At 36.6% G+C, this 27,663-nt stretch overlaps 1 protein-coding gene across 6 annotated transcripts in view; it reads left to right on the top strand.

Annotated features, from left to right (window-relative positions):
- The window catches only part of NAV3 (neuron navigator 3), a 592,036-nt gene that overhangs the window by 373,135 nt on the left and 191,238 nt on the right, over positions 1 to 27,663 (top strand). For all 6 annotated transcript variants that reach the window (XM_043561562.1, XM_043561563.1, XM_043561564.1 and 3 more), the window contains exons 6-8: positions 10,477 to 10,545; positions 13,742 to 13,881; positions 23,867 to 24,893. In XM_043561562.1, the coding sequence (XP_043417497.1) occupies positions 10,477 to 10,545; positions 13,742 to 13,881; positions 23,867 to 24,893 (1,236 nt within the window). The remainder of the gene's footprint in view (positions 1 to 10,476; positions 10,546 to 13,741; positions 13,882 to 23,866; positions 24,894 to 27,663) is intronic.

The following is a 27,663-nucleotide window of genomic DNA, read 5'->3' on the forward strand; positions in this document are numbered from 1 at the left end:
ATCTCAAGCTATTTTCAGTGTATTTGGAAGGGAATAATTTCTAACTTTTTAACATGATAACAACAAAAGTACAATTGGGATTTATAAATTGTCCACTAAAACCCATATCCAGAAAATTTCTTACTTTCTGTTTTGTGATTTCTTTGTAGGTCTCCTTGGTCCTTTGGGAATAGTGCCGTTAAAAAGACAAGTGTGATTTTATGATTAAGTGTGTTTTTCTCTTTCTTTGAGAATCAAAAGCACAAAATGTCTGACTACATAAGGATTCTGTAGAGGGATTTTTACTCATAATATGTTTATGTGACTATAAGACTTAATGGTAAATAGACAAGAGAGGAATAAAGGGTGCTTCCAAAGTAATTTTCTCTCAAGTTTCTTAATATAGATGAGGAGTTATAAGAATGTATGTAGATGAAAAATTGCCTTTATATTCTACCTTACTCTAAAAAACTCATTCAATCACTTTTGTATTAAGTACATACACTTTAACTCTTTTGTGCTTGATTTTTGTTTTAATGAGTACATCACTGTGCAGTTGGGCTTAGTCAAAGAATGCTGTATGGAAATGAAATGAAGTATTTTAATGAAAGATGATATTGTTCCTAATGATTCTTCATATGTTACATTAGAGCCCAGTGTTCTTTTTCATTGGTGACTTAAAATTTCAGCTTTGACCTTTTAACAAACAAAGAGTCAGTCCCCACTGTGTGCCAAGAATTATGTTCGATGTGTGGTTGAGATATGGTGATGATTTTACCATTCAAATTGCTGACAATGTAATAGAAAACCTAGATATTTAAACAGATAGTTCAATCAGGGTTTGCTAACTAATCCAACAGAGTTACTCAGTGACCGCAGTTAGAGGAAAGAGCTCATATGAAGTCACTGATGAATTAAATGCCATTTATATTCAGGAAACTGCAAATATGTGGACAAGGAAACAGTGTGAATAGAAGTGTGTTCTGAGTATCCATTGCTGTTCAAAAAATATCCCAAATATAGATGTGCAAAGCAATAACCATTTGATTATACTCATGAATTTTGTGAGCCCAGGAGCCAGACAGGGCACAGTAGAGATGGCTTGTCTCTGCCCCACAGTGTTGAGGACCTCTACAGGGAAGGGTGGAGTGGCTGGGGTGTCACAGACTGCTGGGAGGCAGAACATCTGTTGCTGGAGAACCCACTTCCAAGGTGACTTTTTCACTCAATGTGTCTGGCAGCTTAGTGGGAATAGTGATTACACAAAGCTTCCCCCAGCACGGCAGTCGCAAGGACATTGTACTTCTCACATGGTGACCTGTTGGTCAATGGAGTGACAAGCCCACCCAAATTCAAGGAAAGTGTCAGTGGAACAAAGATTTCACCTCTTAATGAAAGGAGCATCAAAGAATTTATTATAGTTCTATGTTTAAATTGCCACAGGGTGTGATGAAAGATAAGACTAGAGAAGCAGGCAGAGGTCAATTTATGGAGGCTTTGGATGTTATGTCTAGGAGTGGGGACTCATTTCTTGAACGTAAAGGACAATTGTCTTGGAGATTTTTTTTTTTTTAGCAGAGAAAAAATGATGCCATTTATAACTTAGGAACATGACCTTGGTGACAGAGTAGAGAAAAGATGTGCATTCGGGGGAAGATTGGGAGGGACCCTGCAGCTATAGTGGCAAGAAAATGAACAGTGTAATGTTAATAGACATGAGGTTCTGACTAGGAAATGGACTGGGGGATTGTTTGGAGATAAGGGTGAAATAAAATTATCATCTTTCTTTCTTTCTTTCTTTCTTTCTTTCTTTATTTCCTTCTGACTCATTGGATAGCGATATATTTCAGTAAGGAAAAAAAACAATACAATCATCAAAACAGATGAAGGAAATGGAGAGAAAAAAGCTCAGCCTTGGCCTTCAAGTTGATATTTCAATGGGACCTCTAGATGGCGGTGTCTTATGCGTGGCTCTGGAGCCCAGTAGAGAGGTCAGGGCCAGAGATGCAGGCATGGGAACTTTGTTTAACCATGTTTTATTGATTGAAACAATAGAAGTGGAAGAGATTGCTCAGGGAAAAAGGATAAAGCTGGGGGGAAAAGGGAGCAAACTCAGAGCAAACTTCGGACTACCGCATTTGAGAGACTTCCTTTTGATTGTTTTGCAATACATTTGGAGTTATGGTAGTTTATTTGATATCTTCTTAAAGACAAATTGTTTTTGTTGTTGTTATTGAGGAATGCCTCAGCTTTTGAGACATTTTAACCTTGTCTTTCAAATTGTGAAATCTAGAGTACAAATCTTTTTTTTTTAATATTTATTTATTTTTGAGAGAGAGGGGGGCAGACTGCAAGCAGAGGGAGTGGCAGAGGGAGTGGGAGGCACAGAATCAGAAGCAGGCTCTGGGCTCTCAGCTGACAGCACAGAGCCCGACACGGGGCTCGAACCCACAAACCGTGAGATCATGACCTGAGCCGAAGTCCGTCGCTTAACCGACTGAGCCACCCAAATGCCCCTAGAGTACAAATCTAAAACAGAACTGTGGTTGAAATATTAAAGTAAATTTACTATATTTTATAAGCACATCAAAACTGTATTTTCATCTAACCACTATATTACAAACTTAACATTTGTTAAATTCTGTATTTGACACACTTTTTGGATTATGTACAGTGTTGAGAATTATGGGTTCTGAAAGTCTCCCCCTGTGCATGTTACTTTGGGAATGTTGTTTCTTAGATGTCCTTTGGGGACCTACAGGGATTCATACTGTTGAGTTCAGGAAACAAGAAGAGTGAGTAGGATCCAGGGGATGTTGGAGGGAGAAAAGGACTTAATTTGCTTTCCACAAATCATGGTCCCAAAGTAATTATAAATTTGGAGACCAAGAGCCAGGTTAAAAGCTCAACTACTATACTAAGAGGTCCATGCTTGTGAGATTTAAGAGTAAGAATATAGTAACCTCAAAAGTGATCGGTGAGAACCAAAGGGCATGGCATGGGGAAGACCAAGCACAAGAGAGCAGAGGAATTGTAGGGCTCGAGGAACATAGTTATGTTGTACTGAATTCACCAGAATATTTAGAGGTTCCTGTGAGGACTTAGTTCATTCAGGGACTCTCAAATGTACACCTGAATCCCACTGAATTTTCTTTTCAACTGGCATAGCACTTATGTAAGCCAGACACCCTTTGAAGTGACTTACAGTTCAAACCTTATAAAAACTTGAGGTAGGCAAAGTTGTCATCCTCACTTAACAGATGAGGAAATAGGCAAAGAGAATAGAAACAGCTAAGCCGGGATTCAGATAGAGCAGCCTGAGTCGAAATCCTGTGCTACTAACTCATATGCTAGATTTTACTACTGACATTGGAGATTAATAATTCAGAGAAAATGAAAATTTTAATGTATCACTTTTATGTACCTGCCTAATATTTGCATGTTGCTCCTTTCAAGCTTGAAGTAAATTCAGTTTCCATTGAATATCAAATTATACTTTTTAGAAAGGAGTTTGAATTAGTATATTTGGTTTTAAGTGTTATACTTCTCACAGCAAAACCTAAACCATGCATGTGTAAATCTTATTTTTCCAAATTGAATTTTTCTAGCCCAGTGCCAGTACATATGGGCGGTCAATAAAATTCTTTAATGATTAATTGACCTGTTGATTACATCAATACATACATGCTTATTAGAATAAATACAACATAAAACTGAATCAAATTTCATAATATCTATATCTACCTTCCACTGTAAAAACTCTGAGGAATGTGCAGTTAATTTCCTCTTAAAGTGATCTTGACTTTAGCTCCACTGTAAAGGTAAGTTTATTCACCACTGAGTATACATCTTCCCAGTATATCCTGTTAATTCATTCACCCTGTGACTAGTGACATGATTGAGAAGTCGAGTCTTTATTTTTTCCATTCATACACTATGCCAGGGATGTTCAGTCTGCTTTTCCACTCTGCATGTATGTAGCTATCCTGTGCAACTCAAGCCAGAGAACCAGGAGCCTTCCTAAATTCTTCCCTTTTCTTCAGTTCCTCCAGGTACAATTAACTTCTCTCATTAATCATTTACTTCTGTTTCCTGTGCCTCTGTCTTCATTCAGACCCTCTTCAAATCTAGCCTGAATTATAGCAGTGATTTCCTATTTGGTCTCTGGGTTCCAGCCTTGACAAATACCCCAACTTTCTTCCTCCTCTAGTTCCTCCTTTACACACCTAAGAGAAAGTCTCTCTAATCTGAGAATTTATCCTTTATTCTGCAGTCAACACCTTTTGGTATTCTCTACTGCCTCAGGACAAAGGCCCAACTCCTTAACAAGTTGCTTTGGTTCTCCAGGTTCTTAACTGGGCAAATCATGGGTGTTAAAAGGATATTTGTAGAATCAATAAATAAGAATAAAACATTTTCAAATGTCATAATAAGTATGTTCAATTATCGCAATAATTAAACACAGCTCAAATATGAGTTGTTTCAACTGATATTTTTTTTAGAAGAAACTTCATAATAGCCGATGTAGATAAAGAATGACGGATTGTGTGAGACTCAGATATTATGTGTTGGTAACTTGTAATGATTCACGTGTTCTTTTTTATGGGTCCAATTTGGTTTTGAAAATAAAAACTAAACATTAAGATTTTACATAATTTTTAAGATTATGTAACTTTCACTTCTGCATGGAGTTCTACTGTTCCAAAAACTATAATAGAAATAGAATCTTCTATAAAAATCTGTACTGAGCCACTCAAATCTTCTTAATGTTTTGATGAGACAATAAAGAGATTGAAATAAGTTTTTATTCTCATTCTAATTCTCTCAATTAATAAATTCTCTCAATTCAGGCAAAAAGATTACCTGAGTCTTGGCCAAGGATTTTGGAGCTACCACAGGGCTCAATAGGAAAGAATTATGTGATTGACTGGTTAATCATCTGTGCAATGGGTATGGGATCAGGAGGCTATAATTATTATGCCATATTTCCTAGCCCTGATTAAATGTTGCTTAACAATTTTAAAAAAAATTTTTAATGTTTATTTTTGAGAGAGAGAGAGCGCACTAGCATGGGAGGGGCGGAGAGAGAGCGGGGCACAGAATCCATGAAATAGGCTCCAGGCTCTGAGCTGTCAGCACTGAGCCCAGTGTGGGGATCGAACCCATGAACTGTGAGATCATGACCTGAGCCAAAATCAGATGCTTAACTGACTGAGCCACCCAGGCGCCCCTGTTGCTTAACAACTTAAATGATATTGTTTACGTGGAAGAATTGTGAGGAGAGTTACTTCGGTACTAAAAGTATCTTTCTCTTTCAAATTGTATTATTGCCTATTCTAGATTTCTATATGAAGTGACCCATTGAAATAAATTATTAATATTACATATCTGACTGCTAAAGAATATATTTTGAAAGTAGATGTCTTTGATACTGGAAGAGTTGCTATTTGTAGCAGCAATGAAATTGTTGTTGTTGTTGTTGTTATTGTTGTTGTCTTGGAGATATAAATCCATAGGGCAATGAATTAATAGAAAAAGAAGCATTAAAATATTGCAATTAGTAATCAGTTTGCATGAAAACGATATAGTATAATAGAGCATAGCACAGATTATATAGTATCTAACAGACCAAAGTTCAAATTTTAGTACTGTTATTTTTAAGATGTATAATGTATACAGGTAAGTGAATGTTTAAAATCTTTAGTGTCATAGTTTCAGTCAGGGATAGAGTCTCACCTTTGCAGGACTATTGTAAGGAACAAGTGAGAAAATAAATGTGAACTGCTGATCACTTACTAAGGACACAATGAAAATGAGTGTCTTTTTGTTCCATCCTTTAATATACTTCCAATATATCCATTCTTAAAATGATTCCTCCTGCATAAAAGTTGGGGATAAAACATACCTTTGTTCAAAAATAACACTCAGTTAATATCAGTCAAGTATTTAGTGATTAAACACATATTACCCCCATGAGAGGAATTAGAATGCAAAAGTTGACATAACACAATTCCTGTCCTAGTGAACGATACATCTGCTCAGGACACAGGCAAATACTGTGATAAATTCCCATATTAACCTACTAATTAGAGAAGAATGAAGACCTGTGGACCATGGGAGGACGAAACTAACTTTGGGAAACTTGAGAGATGCTTCAACAAAAGGTGACATTTGAGCAGGATTTTGAAGCAGCGGTAAGGTTTTGTAATATAGGGAAGAGAAGGATTGGTCTTTCAGATGAAGGAAACCTCATGAAGAAAGCCATGGGCCCGTGGGAGAAGAGGTTATAGATACGGAGCAGAGGTGCAGTGACAGTGGAGAAAACGGAGCAGAGATGTGCAGAGGAGACAAAGCTGTAAGAATCTGAGAAAGCAGAAAGAAACGCTGCACACCAAGTCACGGGGCTTGGATTTTACCCTGTGGGCGATGAGGAGTCAATAGCAACTTCAGGAAAAGGGGTTGACATTCATTCTGTCTTGGGAAAGTTCATTCTGTTGATTATGAGAAGAATGATCTGATTTGTTTGGAAATAAAAAATGGACTGATAACAAAGAAGAGCTGTTATTAGGCTCTGTGGGAGAGATGACTGACAGAGAAAGCAAGTAGTAGGTAATGACTGAGGCAATGCCATACTGTCCAACAGAAAAAATGGTGACAGTCAAGTTACATGACAAAGAGGGAGGATGGTATGAAAGAAGGAGAATGAATTGTTATGGACATTTTGGGAATATCTGGGAGAAATCTAGGTGATAGATCCAGGTATGATATCTAGGGGATGTCAAGATGATATTTAGGAAAGGAAAGAGACCTCGAGGTTAGGGTTGAGATTTGAGTATAAAATGAACACCTGAGGTAAAAAGAATAGAAGAATAGATCGCCTGTTGCCTAGGATTACAATTTTGAAAATATTCATGATAATGGTACAAAATTTAGGGGGTGGAGATAGTGAGTCGATCTATATTTGGGAAGGAGGAGTAGCTGGAGAGGTAGCTGTTTCTTTAGGAAAGCTATGTGAGGTGAGGATTTCTAGAAGGAGGCTATCAATAGTATCTAAAGCTGTTGCAGGATAGGAGATGAGGCATGGCTTGAGATGTTTAGATTATGCTGTTTGACTTTACAGAATGGAAGGTGGGGCTTTTTTGTTGTTTTTTGTGGGTTTTTTTTTTCAAGATTGCACATTTGTGAGTATTCTGTAGAGCACAGCTTTTTCAATTTTATTATGCGTAAGAATCCTGTTAAAATGCAGATGAGACCTGAGGGCCATTATTTTTTAAAAAGTCCCAGGTGATGCCAGTTTTGTTGGTCTTTGGACAACACTTTGAGTGGTCAGGTACTAGCAGTTAGTAAAAATGGGTAAGTCACAATCAGGATCCGTTTACTCTGAGAAGCTTTCTATCCTCATAACAAGTGGATATTATAGTTCAACATGGGCATTTGCGCTGAAGTTACATTAGAAAGGTCTGGTGGTTTGGATCTTTCTGTGTGTTGAAGACCAGATGAGTTTTATTATTTTTTTAAAAATTAATTTGACCGCCTCTAGTTTCTTCCTCTTGTCTTCCATGTTAGGGAAATAAAAAGCATTCCCTTGATATTTCACTTTATCGGCTAGATGAGCAGATACTTCTTTCAATGGAACCCACAATGAGTCTCAAAATATTTCTTTTGTGCTTCTGTTTCTGATATTTTTATCATCCACTAGTTAGAGGAAGTCTCATTGAACAATCTTTCCAGGAAAAAAATACATACTCTTCAATCCAGATGTTTTAAAAATTCCTATTTTAATGATGTTCTGACTGTATTTATCGACTGCATCTTGCCTCAGAGCTGTGTCTACATGTCCCTTGTGTTTGTTTTACCAATAAATTGCATTAGCTGTACCTCCTCACCTGTTCTATTACTAGACTGTTTGTACATCTGAAACTTGGGATATGGTATTACAAGCACCGTGGAGAAAATAAGGAGCCGAAGGCATTGTGGGAAGTACTGGGGGTTTGAGTTAGTGCAGTAAACAAGGAAATTGAAAGAGAACATACATGCAAATGGACTTATAGAGGCTGAATCAGCGTGACAGCCTATTGAATGCATATCTGCAATAGTTACAAAGAAAAAGAGAAGAGTCAACGGTTGAGGTTTCAAGCCCATTGGCCTAAAGAAAATGATGATCTTGTGAATAGAAATCAAGAAATTAGAGGAGGGATCTGATTGAGACCTGGGGGGATAAAAGAAGGAAAATGGTGTTTAATGGTGTTTAATTGAAGATCATGGAAACAGGCATCTTTTACTCAGTTATTGTTGAGGGCTGGGGGTGCAATGCACACATTAATTCTATTTTATAATAGATTTTATTTAAAATCTTAGCTAAGAAATGAATTGCTAAGTGAAAGAATGCATACAAGTGTGTGAGGAGAGAGGGCATATGAAAAATCATGCCTTTATGACCTTGATAAAGGAAAAGGACCCAGTGAAGGAAAGAGAAAATGGATAATAATGATGGTGGGCAAATCAAGTGAGCTCACTGGTGCTACACTCTATAAAAGAGAAAGACTCCAAAAGGCAGAGTGAGCAATATGGCCAAATACAAAGATGTTAGAGTATGGTGAGAACTGAAGAAAACTCCGTGTTCTTCACATAACAGTTTCACAAGTGCAAGGGAAGCAGAACAGAAGCCAAGGGTCAAAGGATTAAAATATGAGGGTTTGGTGCAAAAATCTAGGCAAACATAGAATATTATTATCTCATCATGAATTAGAAAACACATGGGCCATAAAAACCAAACTGATTTTAGCAAGTCAGTTGACCTCTCTAGATTTTTCTCCCCCTACCCACTTCCCTCCTAGAAATTATTGTACTTCTTTAAAATCATGGAAGAAACCCCTATGAGGTGTCTTCGGTTCCCTTAAGGAGGATTTATTGTTTCATTGTCACTTCTCCAGCTCGTATGTGTGTTCAATTTGGGGGAGTACAGGATAGGATATAGTAGTGAACCTTGAGGTAGGTCTCTTTCTCTTAGATTCACAAAGTAGACTGAGAAGTTCAAAAAAAATGGTCCTTCACTTTGGGTGCTTTTATTTTAAATTTAGATTTTAAATTAATATCTCATTTCATTCACACACTTTGGTTTTTATTTTTAAATTATTCTCTGATGTCATTGTCACCCGGGGTAGTTTCAGCAGTTGGGGCCAGTTGTCTCAGTGTCCAGGGGAGTTAGAATGCAGATGTTATTATGTGCAAATAATAATAATTCACATGTCAAATGTGAAAAATAAGTGCTATGAAAAGCTCCTTAGCTATGCGGATTTTATTCTTTTCTACCCAGGCAGTGTCTAAAAGGTCTTCTTGCTCCCTAGTGGAGGGAGAATTAACTTAGGAAGCATGTCAACACCGTAAGAAATCCTTTCCTTGACTAAAATCCCTGTTGCTTGGCAGCAAAGCAACTGGATGAACTGCATCAGGGCTCTTTTGACCCTTTTACCCCGATTCTAACACCCCCATGTTGTTCCTGTTTCCTTGGAGACTTTGGAAACTACATGCACATCATGTACGGTCCTCACAGTTCACCTGAAAAGTGATTCTCCACTCAGGCATCAACGCATGACCGTTACAGGGTATCTGAACATGTCTTAGGTCTAGTTGGGTCTGACCATAGCCCGCAAAACACTAATTTTCGGAACATTCAGGTAATTCCAAAATTAGCTTAACTTCAAGTGCAAAATTTCATTTTGTTTGCAAAGTATTCACTGCTCTTTAGAGCTCGGTTTAAATAATGCTTTCTTTTGTGTCTTAGAGTGAAGATTTTGATTTAAAAAAAATATTAAGAATTATAGTTCAAGAATGCCCAGAAGTTGTCATTAACAGTTGTCGAGTTTGTTTTTGTAGAATTTAACTCTAGTTTAATCCATTTGACTTTTGCATAGCTCTCTCTTTAGAGAAACATCTTGTATTGTTCACTTCCTTAAAACATTCTAGGTACATTCAAGATACAATACATTACATTTGTCAGACACCAGATGTTTTAGTCATTTGGTTTTCAAGATAGCATTTTGGTTAAAGCATCAAATTAGAAGAACTTGTTAAAGAAAATAATGACTCTTACATGTTTTCTGTTCATTTTAACCTTTTTGAAAAGGAGATCTTTGTACCATGTAAAGTCAGACTTTAGCTTTCCTGAAGTTTTCATAGTCATTTACAAACATTGAATTTTTTGTGCAATGAACTACTACTTAAGATAATATGAACGATATCACACAGCCATAATTTTAACGTCATTGATGATACCGTGACAAGGGGTGCATGGCGTTATTTCATAGTGTGTTCATTAATCAAAGTTCATGGTATATGTGTTGCATTATCATAATTTTCTAATTAATTTATTCTTTATACATGCTTATACATGTTCCAATTGCATTTCATTAACTCCTAGTTTTCTTGTAATTTTGTGCTTTCTTTCCATGTTCAAAGAATCTCTTTAATTCAATTTCTCTGTTTCTCCTCATACAGTCTGGCAGCCAGATATGCAACTCAATCTAATCACAGTGGAATTGCAACCAGTCAAAAAAAGCCTACTAGGTCAGTTAATATCTCTAATTTATTGCTTGTTAGTGATAATAAAGTAACTTCCCAGTGATATTTTGTCCTATCATTCTAAATTTTTTTCATAAATCACATACTTCTGGATGAAAAGTTTAGAGGGATGAATTCCTCCAACTGGATTTGCATACACATTCTCAGGGATGAGCATGTCTGTGTTAGATCATTAAATGGGTTTTGGCTTCTTCTGTTTTGGTTTTGTTACATATAGTGTTATAACTAGGCTGAAGTCTAGCTTCTAGGCTTAGAGAAAGTCAAGGAAAACATGACTTTGAAGGCCCCATTCTTTCCAGGTTACAGAATCTGGAAGTCACACAAGAATGTGATTGCTTTTTGAAATGGGCATGCACTAATTACTGCATGTTTTGAAGCAGAATTGAGGAATATTGGCAGGTATTTGTGGGTAGGTTAGCACCAGGTCACCAGGTTAACCTGGACTGTTCTTTTATCTATAATAGTTTAAATTGTTGCTTCTTTATGACATACATATTTTAAAGACAGTATGTTATAGTAAATGACTGCATTATGGAAAATACTGCTTTATAACTGATGCTGAAAGTGATGTATTTTTAAAACTGTTAAGTTACCAAAGGCACAATGGTGCAGCTGAGTGGAGCCACAGCAAATGTGTTTTGCACCCCTCATTATTATGTGATTATATGTGCCACCTCTCTCACTGGAGGAGTATCTCAGGGGTGGCTTCCTAATCACTGCTCTGATAATGTATCATACATACTTTGCACTGTTTGACCACAGGGACTGCTTCTGATGCCTTGACTTGAGGTATGTTCTTTTCCTCTTGCCCTGGTTTTCTAAGTTATGTTCATTTCCATAGTAATTTAAACAATTCTGGAGAGAAAAATGTAAAGGGTATTTAATTAAAAGTAAGAAAAATGATATGAATTCAGATGTGCAAAGAACAGTGACCTGCCATGTACAATAAGCATTTTTTATTACCACTTCTAAGGCTCATGCATATAAAATATACTTTAGTACTTTGATTTAATAGAATATCTCTCTCTCTTGTCTTTTTTTGGCTTCATTCTTATTTCTCTTTTTATTACTTTGATGAATGATCTGGAGCTCTGGCTGCCTGTCACATTAGGGTAATGAGAAGAGCAAATGGATTTTTTAATTTGTTTTAATTTGTTCTTCTGAGAACTGAAGATCATTTGGCTTCATGGGTCACGGTAAAGATTAAAATGTATTTTAATTGCTTTCTAGAAACAGGTCAAGTTTCATTGCAAGCAGGGCAAGTTTTGTGACAAAATGTGTTTATACATGTGAGTTTGGAATGAACTTTCTAAGTCTGTAGCTGTGTCTGCAGGAGTAGTTATCAGATTTATTATGATTGGGACATTTGGCCAAATTAATTAATTGAGTTCTTTCTGCAGAGTGCAGTCACTGGTACTCAAAATTCTTGGTGTCTGTAGTTAATTGTGGTGTCCTTACATACCCTGTGGATCCATTTGAGCAAAAGTTAATGCTGGAATCATCGAAAAGGTTTCAATCTCATGTGTGAGGCAATTTCTAATTGGCAAAACAGCTGAAGAAGCTATTTATTAGCCATATGTATTTAAACTCCAAAATGCAATCAACATTTTGAAATTACCAAGTATTCCAAGAAAGCAGAACTTCTGTTTTTAAGCTGGTACTAGAGTTTTCCTGATGTTCATTCCATGTTGCAATACCTGTTGCTATTTTTTTAAAGGTACCTATAGTATTTAAGAGTTTGATTTCCTAATAATCTATGGAGATAATGTATCAATTATAAAGGTGAGTTAAAATACGAATATAGTAACAACTTATCTTGAAATCGTGATATATTGTGCATCAATATAACAGTTAGTTTTATTTTATACTTTCATTTTAAAAATATAGTATGAGAGAACAGTAAAAATTTCAGTGCTTCATTTTCAAGTTCTGGATTTTTTTCTTTTAAAATAGAAAATGTCAGAGAAGTACACAGTGACATTCACACGATGGCAGCAAATGCCGGCAAAGATGCTGACATCCTTTAAGATCATGTTTTTAAATATGACCTAGGACGCCAACATTGGTTCCTAATGACTAGTTTTAATTGATACAGATTGTTTATTATACATACAATATGTTAATAGTATAAAATAAAATATAGTGATTGTATGTTTTAGGCACAATTCATGAAATAATTGATACTTGAAATTTTATTGTGGAAACCACTTTAGCAGTGAAATAAATTATCCACATTGGTATTTAGTGTTAGTCCATGTAAAATAAGTCTAAATCACACCTAATGTGAAACTTACCCTAATTTTAAGACAGTCTGTCTGTATTTCCTTGTGGTCTGTCTTCCATACACAAAGAATAGCTAAAGTTACTGTCACTGTAGGCGTATTTTACATTATCATTCTGCTCATAGAGATTTTCTTGTTCTGAGACCTTCATCCTTTCTTGTTATATCACCTCTGTGATCAGTTGGCCACACTTGCAAGATAACCAGTAGAGTCTTGGTACTTATTTTTGGTAAAACAGTTACAGAAAAAAAAATTTTGAGGCAGACCAATGAAATATAAATTAATTCATGACCTTGTCTCTGCACCGTGTTTTAGTAAGAGTAGTTTACTACCTTAGATATACTATAAGCATTTGCTGTTAGCAGTTTTTTCAGTACCTTTATTTTTCTTGTTATTATCAAGTTGACTTAGGCTACAGCTATGTAGGATAAAAACAAATGCCCCATACATTGAAAAGAACAACTCAGTAATAACTGCACATAGGTGATTAATACCCTGAGAACATAATAAATTTGTGTTATTTCCCTTGCTTTTCATGTAATTGTTATAGTACTTTTAAGTCAAAGTTTTATTATTATTATTATTATTATTATTATTATTATTATTATTATGGGTATGGTAAGAATGACTTTTTAAGTTAAAGGTTACATTATTTCTAATTGTTCTACATGGTTAATATCATTTGAGGGCAGATTTATTGAAAAGTGAGACAAGATTTTCTGAAGATTCTTAATCCTTGTGTTTAGCTACTTATCACTTAAGCCACCAATTTTCTGCTAAATAGATTTTAGAACATCCTATATTGTGCCTTTCCCATTAAGGCTTCCCTGCTCAGAACCTCCTACCCCTATCTTTTTGCAATATACAATAATGATGTAATTTTTCTTATACTATTTCAGGCTTCCAGGTCCCTCTAGGGTGCCAGCTGCAGGCAGCAGCAGTAAAGCCCAGGGAGCCTCTAATTTAAATAGGAGAAGTCAGAGCTTTAACAGCATTGACAAAAACAAGCCTCCAAATTATGCAAATGGAAATGAAAAAGGTAAGTGTTTGCCTGTTACATCATTATGGCATAAGGCTAAGGTATTAGCCTTGTAAATTACATACTAAGTCCAATATTTGAGCAGTGTTAATGGCTTTTGGAATGGAGTTCTTACCAGCACAGTTTCATGTTTTCAAACTGCCCCCTCCTGAATTCTAGCTTTCTTCAGGGCTTTTCATTCTAAAGAACATTTTAAGGAAGTAGACTCATACATTCTAAAGTGTTTAATTGTAGGGGTGCCTGGGTGGTGCAGTCAGTTAAGGATCCGACTTTGGCTCAGGTCATGATCTCGCAGTTCAAGTGGGTTTGAGCCCTGCGTCGGGCTCTGGGCTGACAGCTCAGAGCCTGGAGCCTGCTTCAGGTTCTGTGTCTCCCTCTCTCTCTGTCCCTCCCCTGCTCATATTCTGTCCCTTTCTCTCCCTCAAAAATAAATGACACATTACAAACAATTTAAAGTGGTTAATTGTATACCCAAGTCTAAAATCTTTCTCCCAAAAATATTTCCTCCTCTTTTGCCTTCTCATGTTTTATGAACAATTATCATAAATTGATAAATTTATATTAAACTTATTTGAATATTTAGCTTCAGTTAACATAAATGCCGTAAGTCTTTTGGGCATCAGAAATTGAGGCATAATTAGGATAGATATTTAATCTATCACAGAAATAATGTGACCTTAGTTTTCCCTAAAGAGACAAATTATCCATGTTTGCTTTATTTTCTTGAAGAGTGCAGAATGGAAATATCAAAGCACAAAATCATCAGGAAGAAAGGAGGTATAGTGGAAGTCTGTGTTAAAGACAAATTATATCCTCACTAGATGATACACAATTCTCTGTATTGTGCAGTGTGCATTTAACTAGGTGCTGGCTTGATACATTGCACTGTGGAGGGAGCATGGAGCACGTTCAATGTATATCAAAACCGTGAGGGAATCAAGAAACTCTACTGTTATAGGCAGTGTGACTGTGTGAGGGACTAAGGCCTTTGGGTGGATTTTGTGGTAGTTTTTACAAACCAATACAATTTTAACTTCTCTTTACAGTATTTAGCTTTCCATGCAGCAAAACATGAAGTCCATAAGTGGAAAATATGCTGAGTTAATAGAATAGCAGGCAAACTCAGCCGGATAGGAACTTTATCGCTCAGATTAGATCATACCAAATTGTTTCATAAGAGTATCTGATTAGACAGCTTTCTCTAACTTAGACATGAACTGACAGATAATCTGTCAATTGGACATTTTTTGTGAAGATTTCCCAGCCATTAGAACAAAATTGGAACAGAGGCTCCTGGGTGGCTCAGTCCGTAAGTTTCTGACTCTTGATTTCAGTTCAGGTCATGGTCTCATGATTTGTGATATGGAGCCCCAAGTGGGGATTCTGCCCTGACAGCAAGTAGCTTGCTTGGGATTCTCACTCTCCCTCCCTCTCGCTCCCCCTTCCCTGCTCATGCATGTCTCCCCCCCCCCCCCCGCCGCTCTATTTCAAAATAAACAAACAAATATTTAAAAACAAACAAACAAACAGACAAAAAATTAAAACAGACCATAAATCCCTGAAGGCAAAGCAATGTCCCTGGATCCCTGCAATGCCCTCTGTTCTTGTATCAAATGGAACAAAGGAAGAAAATAATGTATAATTGTAAGTTAGGAATTTCTTTAAAGTATAGAAGAAAGCTTCTGATTCAGGAACCTGAGAAATATTACTGAAAATTTACACTTTTCCTGAGGAAAAGGGAGACAATTTTCTTTGTTTTGTGACTTTCCTAGAAAGTGTCATACAGAGCCTGAATGTGCTATGAAATTCTAAGGGAAAGTTTGTTTAGACATAGAGATATGTTGAATGAACTCTTCATATATCCAATTTAACTATGAGATTATATAATTATCTGAAATTTTTGCAAGAAATGACTAATAACATTGGCAAAGAAATTTAGAAATGCTTTGGATGAGCTAACCTTTTGATATCATGGTGTATCTGAAGTTTTCTGTCATATGAAATTATTTTCTGTATTTCTAGTGTCTAAAAGTAAAAATCTAAAAGTAGACAAGCATTTCTATTTTTCCTTAGCCATTCAACCAACCTCTCTTACATATGTCTAGGAAGTAATGCAAAATTAGGATGTAGCAATATTTACAACCACCACAAGGTGGAGACAGATGACATACATTATGAAGTTTTTGACAACGTAAAGCAGATTTCCTCAGATCCATAACTGCAGCAAAATATCAGAGTTTTCATTACTTTTGATTCCAACTAACTAAAAGTTCTAAAGCATTAAGGTGTGTGATCACACCTTCACAAATATTTATAATATGCCCAATATAGGTATTAGATGCCTGAAAACTGTCAAAAATGACTGAAACATAAATTGCATATGATTGCTACATAGTATTTTCTATTAACACGGAGTTACAACTTAATGAATTCATCCAATATCAATGTTTCTTTCTATTAAAAGATTTTACTTATTTATTTATTTATTCATTTATTCATTCATTCATTCATTCATTTGTCTATTTCAAGTAATCACACCCAAGGTGGGACTCAAACTCACAACACTGAGATCAGAAATCATGCACGCTACCAACTGAGCCAGCCAAGCACCCCTCGGTGTTTCAAAATTAATCATTGTCATTCTATTTTATATTTCTAAAATATTATCTTAAGTTATAAGAGCAAACAAAACAATAACAAACATCACAAATGAAACCATTTATACTTTACCCTTTAGACTATTAGAGTGGTATATTTTTTGGGTAAGAATGTTTTATTTACCCTTTTGTCATGGATATTTATGGTGGTAGTGTAATTTATATAAAATGAAAGATTCCTTCTGCTGACAAGCTTATCTCTATCACAGACTAGTTTGCATACATATCCTAAATATGATCAAGTAAGGGGAACATTAAATAAGATTTTTCATAGGTTATAGTATTATAAGGACAGAATTCAGAAAATACTAACTTGAGTATTCTAATTATTTGTTCTTCCTTTCTTACTTATTAAGTTGTAATATTTAAGTTTAATAAATTAATACATTTTACTTGAGGTATTATCCACATTATCCACAACGTGCTTCCTGAAATGCTTCTAAGAAGAAGTATACTTTCTACTTTCTTTAATAAGTCTTGGGTGATGAGTTACATGAACACTTGAAGAATCTCTAGAATTTGTAATAGATAATAAAGATTTATTGACAGTGAAAACAGGTTCATTTCTCTATTAAAAAAACATACTGTGAAAGCACAGCTTTTCACATGTATGGCACTGTAAAACTAACTTACTTGCAAACTGTGTGACTTATCTAATGAAAGGAAATCAGTAGAGAGTCACCAACTTCCAAAGATATATCTAACATAATTTTAATAATAAAACAATTCAAAAAGAGGGTGCTCATTTCACCATTTTAGCAAATGAATTAAATGTCCGTGAGCATGGCCATAGATGCTTGCTTGCAGAGAAGGCAGGAGAGAAACGTTGTCACAGCTGGGGGCAATGCCATGTCACCCTCTGTTGAAATTGAAAGTGGGAACACATTTTTCAGAACAAGTGAGAAAATGAAGATAGCTCTGTTTGTAGAGAAGCATTTCTTCCGAGAGTCCAAATTTATTCTCTTGGCAACCTGCCATTCAGATACGGACATCGAATAATACATTCCGACCCCAGCATTTATCACTTTGCCCATACACTACACACAGATCTATGCTGTAAAAAAAATTAAATACCCGTCTTGTGATCTTGTGAAGATGATGCCCTGGTTCATTTAGATACACACTCTATATGCCTGAAGCAAACTATCTTAAGAAATCATTCTTGTTGTATAAAATCTGGGTATTGAATCTGCAAAAGGTGACACAGTTTAATATTATTAGGAACGTAAATATCCCTAGCTTCATTTGGAATTCAGTTTCTGAAATATGATCTGTAAACAATTACTGCTTGACAGTTTGTTAGCAGAGAATTGTTTTGCTGTGTTGCTAAGAAACATGCCACAGTACCAGAGGGCATTTTGCCATCTTTTCATTGTTTCTCCCAAGTGATTCTTACGTTGTACCTGTGTATCTACTAAGGAGATGTCCTTTCTGTTCTCCTGGATCCTAATGAAGTGTCTTCTGGTGTGGACGTGTTCACTTTCATTTACACTCAACATAGATTTAAAAGGACTGATACAGAGAATTTGGCAGCATTGGAAATGAACTTTTGAAAAGTAATGAGCTTTTGTAAAGCTTAATGTGAATGTTGCATCAGTCATGGAATGTTGACTGCTAAAACATAACTATCTGGTTCTTAAGTACTTTTTCCTCTTTTTTTTAAATGCTCTGAATTACTATAGCATTAAAGAACTAAACTGTTGTATTTTCTTTTCAAGATAATGCAATTATCTTTTACTTATTACATTGCTTTACTAGTGATTTATTTATGTGTTCCACCATGACTTTTTGCTTTATTTCCTTGATACTTATAGAAGCCTAAAATATAATGTTAAATGAAAATTGCAGGTTAATCTCAGGGATTTTTCATGAGGTAACATAATTCAGTATGTGTATTAGATGATGTGAATCAATAGACTTGAGAATATATGTTTTTTCCTTATGTATAAGTGCTCCCATATTGAGGTGTACACGTGTTATTCATGCCAGCACATAAATTGCATACTTAAAAAAAAGTGGCTGGCGAATAGAAGTTTCCCTAAATTTCACAATGCTCCACAAAGTGGCACTGTAACATTGCAAGTGGTACGATATGAGCGTGTGCAGAATGGACAGCACCTCTAGGGTTCCGGTAATACCATTCCATGTTTCTGTTAAGTCATCATAAAGTTGATGATTGCATTGCCTGTGCAATCAATGCATCAATTGCATTGATGATTGCCTGTGCATGGCACAGGCAATTGTTTATGGAAGATAGTGTGGTGAGGTGAATAAGGGGCCAGTTGGTAACAAGACATATTTGGATTTGAATTCTGCATTTTTTTCTTTTTACTTTTTAAAATGTTCAAATGTGTTTTGATATGTTATTGTGAAATGCGAGTCTAAATTAATTAATTGCCAGGGTCACATCGATAAATCATTTTCTTCCTTTCCCAATGACCTGTGATGTTAACGTTGCCCAGTATTTAGCAGGGATCCTGTGTATCAAGGAGTACAATGTCTGCTACTCAGCGAATACTTTCCAACGAATGGTGCTATTGTCATCATTTTGGTTATTTTGGTGTTACTTTGTAAGTTGAAAGCTAGTTTGCTTCCATCTAAGCAACATACTCTTCAGGGAGGAAGAAGAGGTAAATAGGTTGAGGACCGTCCCTGTCACCTCTCTCAGGGTAACAGCAGGCAACATGGGGCTGAACTCTAAAGCTAGCTGAAGTTCCACAGAGAAATGTCTTATCTAAACTTAGCCATATGCCTCTGTGACTGCCACATTTATCAACATGTATTAATTTTAGAACTAGATTGGCACTTTTTTCCAGGTCATCAATGTTATTTTTTTTAAGATGAGATGACTAAAAATTAACTCTGTCAATGTACGTGTTTTCTGAGCATGGATTAAATACTATTCTTATGTCAACTCAGCCGGGTGGTTCAAGTAGAGTGCCCAAGGAGTTAGTATATAATGTACCAAGTAGAGAGTGTCTCCTATACTGTTCTCCCCATTTGTATTCTGCTTCTTGAGAAAGAAAGACACCATGCTTCAAGGAGGTACCCAATTAGCTTCACTATTGTGGCAAACGTGGCTTTCTAGAGAGCCACACCAGCAGAATTTCTGGGCGTGCAGTGAACATATGGGAAAAGAAAGAGAGAGTGAAGAGCCTCCAAAATTTGGAGTCAGAAAAACCTGAGCTCTAATTTTGCCTCTCTCTTTTCTGAGCTTTACTATATGTGTGAATTGGAACAAGTTACTTTCTCTTTTTAAGTTTCAGTTTTCCCATTTATAACAAGAGATATCATAAGTATATTACAGGTTATTATGGGTGTGAGATCCTACATATGAAGAGCTTTAAACGTGATAGCAAGTATCAGAGTACTTGGAAAAAGTAAGCAGTTGATAAATAATATTATTTGGTTGTAGTGGGGTTGATGATCGTGGAGGTGGAGGTGGAGGAAGGGGAGGAGAGAAAGGAGAGCAAGTGGGAGAAAATGTCTCTTTAGAGGTTAGAGACAAGAAGCCAGAGCTGTAGACATAGGTCCTGCAGATTCAAGACAGATCCATTGCAAGAATGCCCTTAAATATGTGCATTGGGTAGCTGTTCCTTTCCTCATACCCAGATAACAACCCGTTCATAGTCAGAAGCTGAGTTATCAACACTCAGAAATATATCCGTGAGACCAGGCTATTTAATATTGAACATGGAAATTGCACAGAGACTAGAATTCGTGGCGCTGTCGGAGCTACAGACCCTCCCATTTCAGTGGCTGCTGTTGTGCAACCTTTATTGTGAGGAGTCCGGGGAGACTATTATTATTCCAGTGCCTTCCTGATGCACAGCAACCTATGATTTGCCCTCTTAATGAGACCCAAAGCACCTCACTGCTGCTCTATAGAGAGAGGCTGGGGACAGATTTAGAGTGGAGCTTAGAGAAGTGTCTTATATGTGTGTACTCATCTGAGAACAGTTTTACAGCTGTTGCTGTGATGGTGGCCATGGTTTGGATGTGGATGTCATAATTTGGAGTCCCTCCTGTCTCATTTTTGAGAGTGGTGATGTTGAAATTCCTCTTCTGTACTTGAACTGCTATAGCAGTCTATCTAGCTAATGGCAGAGCACTTAAACATCCTGGTGGATTCTTTCCTACCTTTTCTTCTCATTCCCACCAAAGCTCCCAGACACGCAGGGACAGGAGTCTCCCGACTTCTTAATCGAGTTGCAAATACAAAGAGGATACACACTATATGTATGACCGTCAGGAGAACCTGACGGGCTTCTTTTGTTTGCCATATCCCTAGCCACACATTGCCAAGCATCCCACAAATATCGAACTGGCCGAACTCTGAAAGTTCAGAAGGCAAAGAATATTAATCCTGCACATCTATGGACCATGTGACAAATTCAACCAAATTGGGTACTGGCATAAGAAAAATTCTTGAAAACTGATGTCAGCAACTGCCAGGATTTCCGAGTCTGTTCAACCTTTGTTACTCGAAACATGGTTTGTGACGCAGCAGCAGCAGCAGCAGGAGCATCTGGAGCTTATTAGAAATGCAGAATCTCAGGGCCCGTAGCAGATCTGCAGAATCACAATGTGTTGTGTGCTCAATAGGATCCCCGGATAACTTCTGTGCCCATTAAAGTTTGAGAACCTCTATGGGAAACACTTAGGGTGTTAGACATTCTATGCATAATAACAGACTTGGTCTTTGCTTTAATGGAACGCAAAGTGCAGTATAGGAAACAGGCAATTACACTCAAGTAATAATGGTCATAAGGGAGGAAATAATAAGCTATGGAAAAATGTAAAGGAGCCACCCGACCCAGACTTGATGCTAGGATGATCAGAAATGGGGGTGGGGATAATGTTTTTGTGTTTTGTTTTGTTTTGTTTTGTTTTGTTTCCAGAGGAAGTGAGGTCAAAGTTGAGACCTGACCACTAAATAGAAATTATTCTGAAGAAATATTTGGTAGGCATTTCTACCTGCATGTAGATTCAAATTTTGGTGACATGTTGTCAGTCTCTGAAAGGGATCTTAACATGTAAGCGAAATAAATTTGGAACTACCTGTACTTAAAAGAGATTGAAGTAAAAGATTGAAATCCATTAACAGAGAGTGAATGTATTTGAGACTGGTTATTTTGAAGCTTGTTAGATTTGTTTGTCCTGAATTAGTCAATACTCCTACTGTTTTTCAGAATACCTTAATGTTTATATACAAACCTAATGGATTTCTACAGATATTCTAGAAATGGACACAATTACAGATATCACCTGAATATTGAAAAACATCAATTTATCATCATAGGCTGTACAATTTAAATATGCCATGTAAGCATTTTGACTTTCCAGTAGACTCTTACATTTTAACATAAAGTATACATGTACAATCTTACAGTAACTTTTGCCAGTTGAAATATGGAAATGTAGAAAGGTAATGAGAGTTAGAATTAATGTTGGTATACCAATTTTTAAAAGAAATATTAAAGAGGGCACTTGTGATGAGCAGTGGGTGTTTTGTATAAGTGATGAATCGCTATATCTTACATCTGAAACTAATATTACACTGTATGTTAACTTTAAATGAAAATTTGGAATAAAAAGTGAATATTAACTATAAAATGCATTTGTCCATTCTTGTTAATATAAATTTCACAAATCTATTACATCATTTTAGGCACACTTATTTTTAAAAAGCTTAACTCACACAAATACTTAACTAATAATTTAACCTATTTTTGTGTCTCTAATTTCTTTATTTTCTCTTTTTTATATTAGTTTCCTTTTCTGAAAAATGGTTAAAAGTAGTTTTTGGTACAAATGGGCTTGATTACATATTATTTTCCCTGCATTTTGAAGAACACATTTAAAATAAAAGTATTGTAGTTTTATAGTTGTAAATATTTGATTAAATTGAATGGGCTCTAATTCTTGAATATTAGGAAAAGGATATTATTTATAAAATATTTCCTTTGGACATTTCATCAAAAACAGCTCTGCATTTATTTGTCAATGTCTAGTGTGTTAACAGTGCTAAATGATGCCTCTGTTACATAAATATCTAATTTAATCATTGATCATTTCATGTCTCAAAAAAAAAAAAAAGATGAAAGAAGGAGGCATTTATGGTAGATGAAATTTAGAGTAAATGACTTGACCAGAATTATACTGTTCCTTAATGTTAAATACGTTTATACTGAGGTCTTTAAACTCCAAGCTCAGTTCTTTCTATTCTATGCCCTGTTATAAAATCTCTTTTTTGATTTAGTTTTCATCCTTAAAAATGAGACTTTTTATCAGGCATTAATCAGTGTTAAAACAGTCATATAACAGTTCATATCATAATGGGATTTCTGAGTGGAAAGTAAGTAAAGTGAGTAAACACATGCATTATAAAGTACTTTTTTTCATACCCCCCCCCCAAATAGCTTGATTTTTTAGTAGTCTTTAGAGTTTGTTCACATCACTTCAGGAGGTATGTTAGTTAAGGGCATGTGTTCACATCCAGGATGAGTGACTTTGAACAAGTTACGAGTTTTTTATTTGTGAAACAGGAATAATATCAATACATACCTTATGGGGTTGTTATATAGTATATATGTAATTTATGTTGCATATATAACATGTTTTATGTAATATATATTATACGTAATATATCTAAGTATATATTAAAATTATATGTAATATGTGTGATATGTAATATATGTAATATATAACATATATTTTATGTTACATATGATGTATATTTATATATGTTATATATAATGTGTGTGTCTATATATGTAACAGTATATTATCTGACCCATATAAGCATAGATTTCATGCTTTTTTTTTTAATTCAGATTAAAACAAACAATACTGAGAGCTAAATCATGATTCATAAGCACATTTAATCAGCTGACAAAAAGCTAGTCTCCTGTAGGTTAAAGTGATTTCTCAACACTTATCATACAACGTATTTTATAAAACTATGTAGAATATCAATTTACTGCTATGAACTACAGCAATAATTGGGAGAAATACAAAGAACTGCTTAAGGAAAGGATAGTGTTTTCTCTTTGGATGTGTATGACTAGCGAAGTTCCTTTGGGTTAGAAAAATTTTAGAAGGGAAAATAATTGTTTTCTAAAACCAGTGGCTCTCAGATCCTGAATCTGTGATGCGTGGTACAAAGACAACCATAGCACAAGAGTGATCGATGCCCCATAGCATGTCTCTTTTCTGCTTACAGGAGAGATCCTTTCCTGTGTCTGTCGTTAGCAGTACTCTGTGGTGTGAAATAAACGATCAAAAGTCATCAGCCTTTTCTTGATCATTTTTTTCTTCACGTCCAGATTCCTCCAAAGGACCTCAACCATCTTCAGGTGTAAATGGAAACACACAGCCCCCTGGCACTGCTGGGCAGCCGCCTGCCTCCGCCATCCCTTCCCCAAGTGCCAGCAAACCCTGGCGCAGCAAGTCCATGAATGTCAAGCACAGCGCCACCTCCACCATGCTGACCGTGAAGCAGCCAAGCCCAGCCACCTCTCCCACACCCTCTGCAGACAGACTGAAGCCGCCTGGGTCAGAAGGGGTCAAAACAGCTCCCTCGGGACAGAAATCCATGCTTGAAAAATTCAAGCTGGTCAATGCCCGGACTGCTTTACGGCCCCCACAGTCTCCCAGTTCAGGACCCAGTGATGGCGGGAAGGATGACGATGCCTTTTCTGAATCTGGTGAAATGGAAGGTTTTAGCAGTGGTCTGAATAGCGGTGGCTCAACCAACAGCAGCCCCAAAGTGTCACCTAAATTAGCTCCTCCAAAAGCTGGAAGCAAAAACCTCAGCAATAAAAAGTCTTTGCTACAGCCAAAGGAAAAAGAGGAAAAGAACAGGGACAAAAATAAAGTTTGCACTGAAAAACCAGTCAAGGACGAGAAGGATCAGGTGACAGAGACAGCTCCAAAAAAGACCTCTAAAATCGCAAGCTTGATCCCAAAGGGTAGCAAGACGACAGCAGCCAAGAAAGAAAGCTTAATCCCCTCTTCCAGCGGCATTCCCAAACCGGGCTCGAAGGTGCCAACAGCAAAGCAAACCATTTCATCTGGCAGTGCAGTGAGCAAAGAGTCAGAAAAATTCAGGACTACCAAGGGAAGCCCTTCCCAGTCCTTACCTAAGCCCGTTACCACTGAAAAAGCAAGCACATCCAATTGCCCTGCTCCTTTGGAAGGAAGGGAAGCCGGCCAAGCTTCTCATGCCGGTTCCTGTGCCGTGCTAGGGGCACAAGGGAGTGGGCAGACTGCGGGGAACGGTGCCGTCCACCTGCCTCAGCAGCAGCAACACAGCCACCCCAACACTGCCACGGTGGCTCCATTCATTTACAGGTAAGGTGGCCCCTGTTGGTCCACAGCTGTCATCTCCTGCAGGCCTTCATGCTCACAGTGTAAGAAACACGGTTACTAGCATTGTGTTTTGCGGTGGTCATTTTGGAACAATGTTTCATCCTGAAGATAAAGGCCTCGAATTTCATCTTTTAAGAAAAACGTAACCCGTATTCTCTAGTCCTATTCCGCTTCCTCTTCCCTTCTTCTGCCCTCTTGTCTCCTCTTTTCAAGAACTTGAGGCTTTAGGAAGTTAACTTACTTGTTCTCAAAGGTGAAATGAACCTCAGATGCCATGACTTTTCCCTGTGTCTATTACCATTTTTATTATCGGTCTTTTAAAACAATTCTCAGTTTGATAACGTTTACAGATAGTTTTCTTTTCACCCTTGGGAGCAAGTACACCCAAATGCCTAAAGGGGCAGACTCTAGAGTCAGACACACGTGGCTTTAATGTCCTGCTCTGGCCCGCACCAGCTTTGTGACTTTACGACTCTTCATCTCATTTTCTTCAACCGTCAAATAGGAATAATAGTATCTACCTTAAAGCGCGGAGAAGAGTAATAGGGAAAATTCCTATGTTTGCTATATATTCTGGAACATTGTAAGTGTTTGTTGAATATTGTTTATAAGGTATTGGTTTCCCAGCATACAATTTATATTACTTTTCTCTGGCTAAGCGTTAGTTTCTAGGCACACATAATGACCTATATAATTATTATATTTGTGCTTTATTAATTTGTTCTTGCATTGTACTTATGTGTATTAAAATATGCCAACATGTGCTATATCTTAAAATATTTATTCTATACAGTTATAAAAATGGCATGTTTTGCCTATTGTGTGGATTGTCTTAATCAATTAGAAATATGGCAGTCACTGCTTTGCCTCCGTTTTTGTTCATGATCTTTTCTGCGAGGAGATGCTTAGGGAGGGATAACGTCTGCCCTTTTGGCAAGTTGGCAGTTCAATAACAGGAAAGACGTTTTCTGAATAGGAGGCAGTACCTGCTATAATTAAGTCAGGGTCAATATTATATAGCTTAATAATGCATTAAATTTATTAAATGTATGGGTTTTTTATGTAAAGAAAGTAATTATGAGGGTTTGTTTTCCTTCAGTGAAAAAACCTGAGTGCTTTTCTGGTGCTTTATATACTCGGCGAAGCAAATTTAAAATTACTATATCTCAGCTTCTTTTTCAAGTCTGCCTTTCTGCCTTTAGGAGCAGTAATTCATTTAAAACCTTTGTATTTGGATCAGATGGGACTCAGCTCTAACTCCAGAGTCCCTGTGTGACAAATGAGAATTGAAGATGTCAAAATCATAATCCACATTTCACATATGTGAGAAAAATTATCAAGTGTTAAGTATGTCACACTCAGCACACATGTGCATCTCAAATGTATTCTGTAGAAGCATCAGTCATCTCAAATCACCACAAATGAATTTCACAGGAAAGCGTAAATCTAAGCAGAAAGATTGTGCCTGCCAGGTTAGCAAGCATGTTTTTAGAAGTGGCAACAGGCTTTTTTTGGGTTTTTTTTTTGTTTGTTTATCATAAAGTGTCCAGTGGACACAAATTTGGTGGTTTCCATTTGAAAAATGCAACTCTCACTATTAAAAAGAGGAAGCAGCACAGCCTGGGGGTTTAAGTATGGATCAGTTGGGTGACCTTGCCACATTCTCCTACCTCTTAGTTTCTGTTTGCCCCTTTTAAAATGGAGATGATAAAACTGAGGTAATACAGCCAAGTAGCTAAGACTATGGGCTGTGAATTCTGCCTGTTCTACCACTGTTCAGAAACAACATCTTGTGTTGGTGAGTAGATGACCCCAGGAGCCAAGTTGTCTGGGTTGAAATCTTGACAATGTCCTTTGTTAGCCATGTGACATTGGGTAATGTATTTAAAGACTCCGAGCCTTGATTTCCTAATCTGTAAAATGGGGCTGATAATAAGAGAAGCTGCCTCCTAAGGCTATTTTTAAGATGAAATGAGTTGAGGGGCGCCTGGGTGGCGCAGTCGGTTAAGCGTCCGACTTCAGCCAGGTCACGATCTCTCGGTCTGGGAGTTCGAGCCCCGCGTCGCGCTCTGGGCTGATGGCTCAGAGCCTGGAGCCTGTTTCCGATTCTGTGTTTCCCTCTCTCTCTGCCCCTCCCCCGTTCATGCTCTGTCTCTCTCTGTCCCAAAAATAAATAAACGTTGAAAAAAAAATTTTTTAAAGATGAAATGAGTTGATATTTATACAAGGCTTAGGATAGTTCCCGCCACATAGTGAACAGTCTTCCCCAAATTTCAGTGTACAATCCTGTGAAGTATGGTGGGTAAGAATGTCCACTCGGGGTGTTTTAAAGATGAAATAAGGCAACCTCATGTAAAGATTTTAGCACAGATCCAGATTCAGAGTAAATGGCTTATAAATATCACCAATTAGTGGTATTATTATGAATAATATAAGGTAGTTGAAAATAAAACCGTCTGATTAGAAAATTTCACGTCATAGTCTGCGTATGAGGCAATAGTTGCTGGAAGTCTCTTATAAATTCAGAATAATTTTGTAAATGATAATGTAAATCCCCTCAAGGTAGATTAATCAATATTTAAGCTTTTTAACTGTCAGTGAAAGATATTTAAATTACAGAATCATGTTGTTTGGATTAGGTAACCCTTGATTTACTTTTGACTCTCTTGTTCCAACCCCATGTAAGAATTCTTCCTGCAAAATTCCTGACAGACTTTTCTGGATTGCCAATTATTTGATAACAGGCATAAAT

This window comes from Prionailurus bengalensis, chromosome B4 (genome assembly GCF_016509475.1).
Source record: "Prionailurus bengalensis isolate Pbe53 chromosome B4, Fcat_Pben_1.1_paternal_pri, whole genome shotgun sequence".
Taxonomy (NCBI): Eukaryota; Metazoa; Chordata; class Mammalia; order Carnivora; family Felidae; genus Prionailurus; species Prionailurus bengalensis.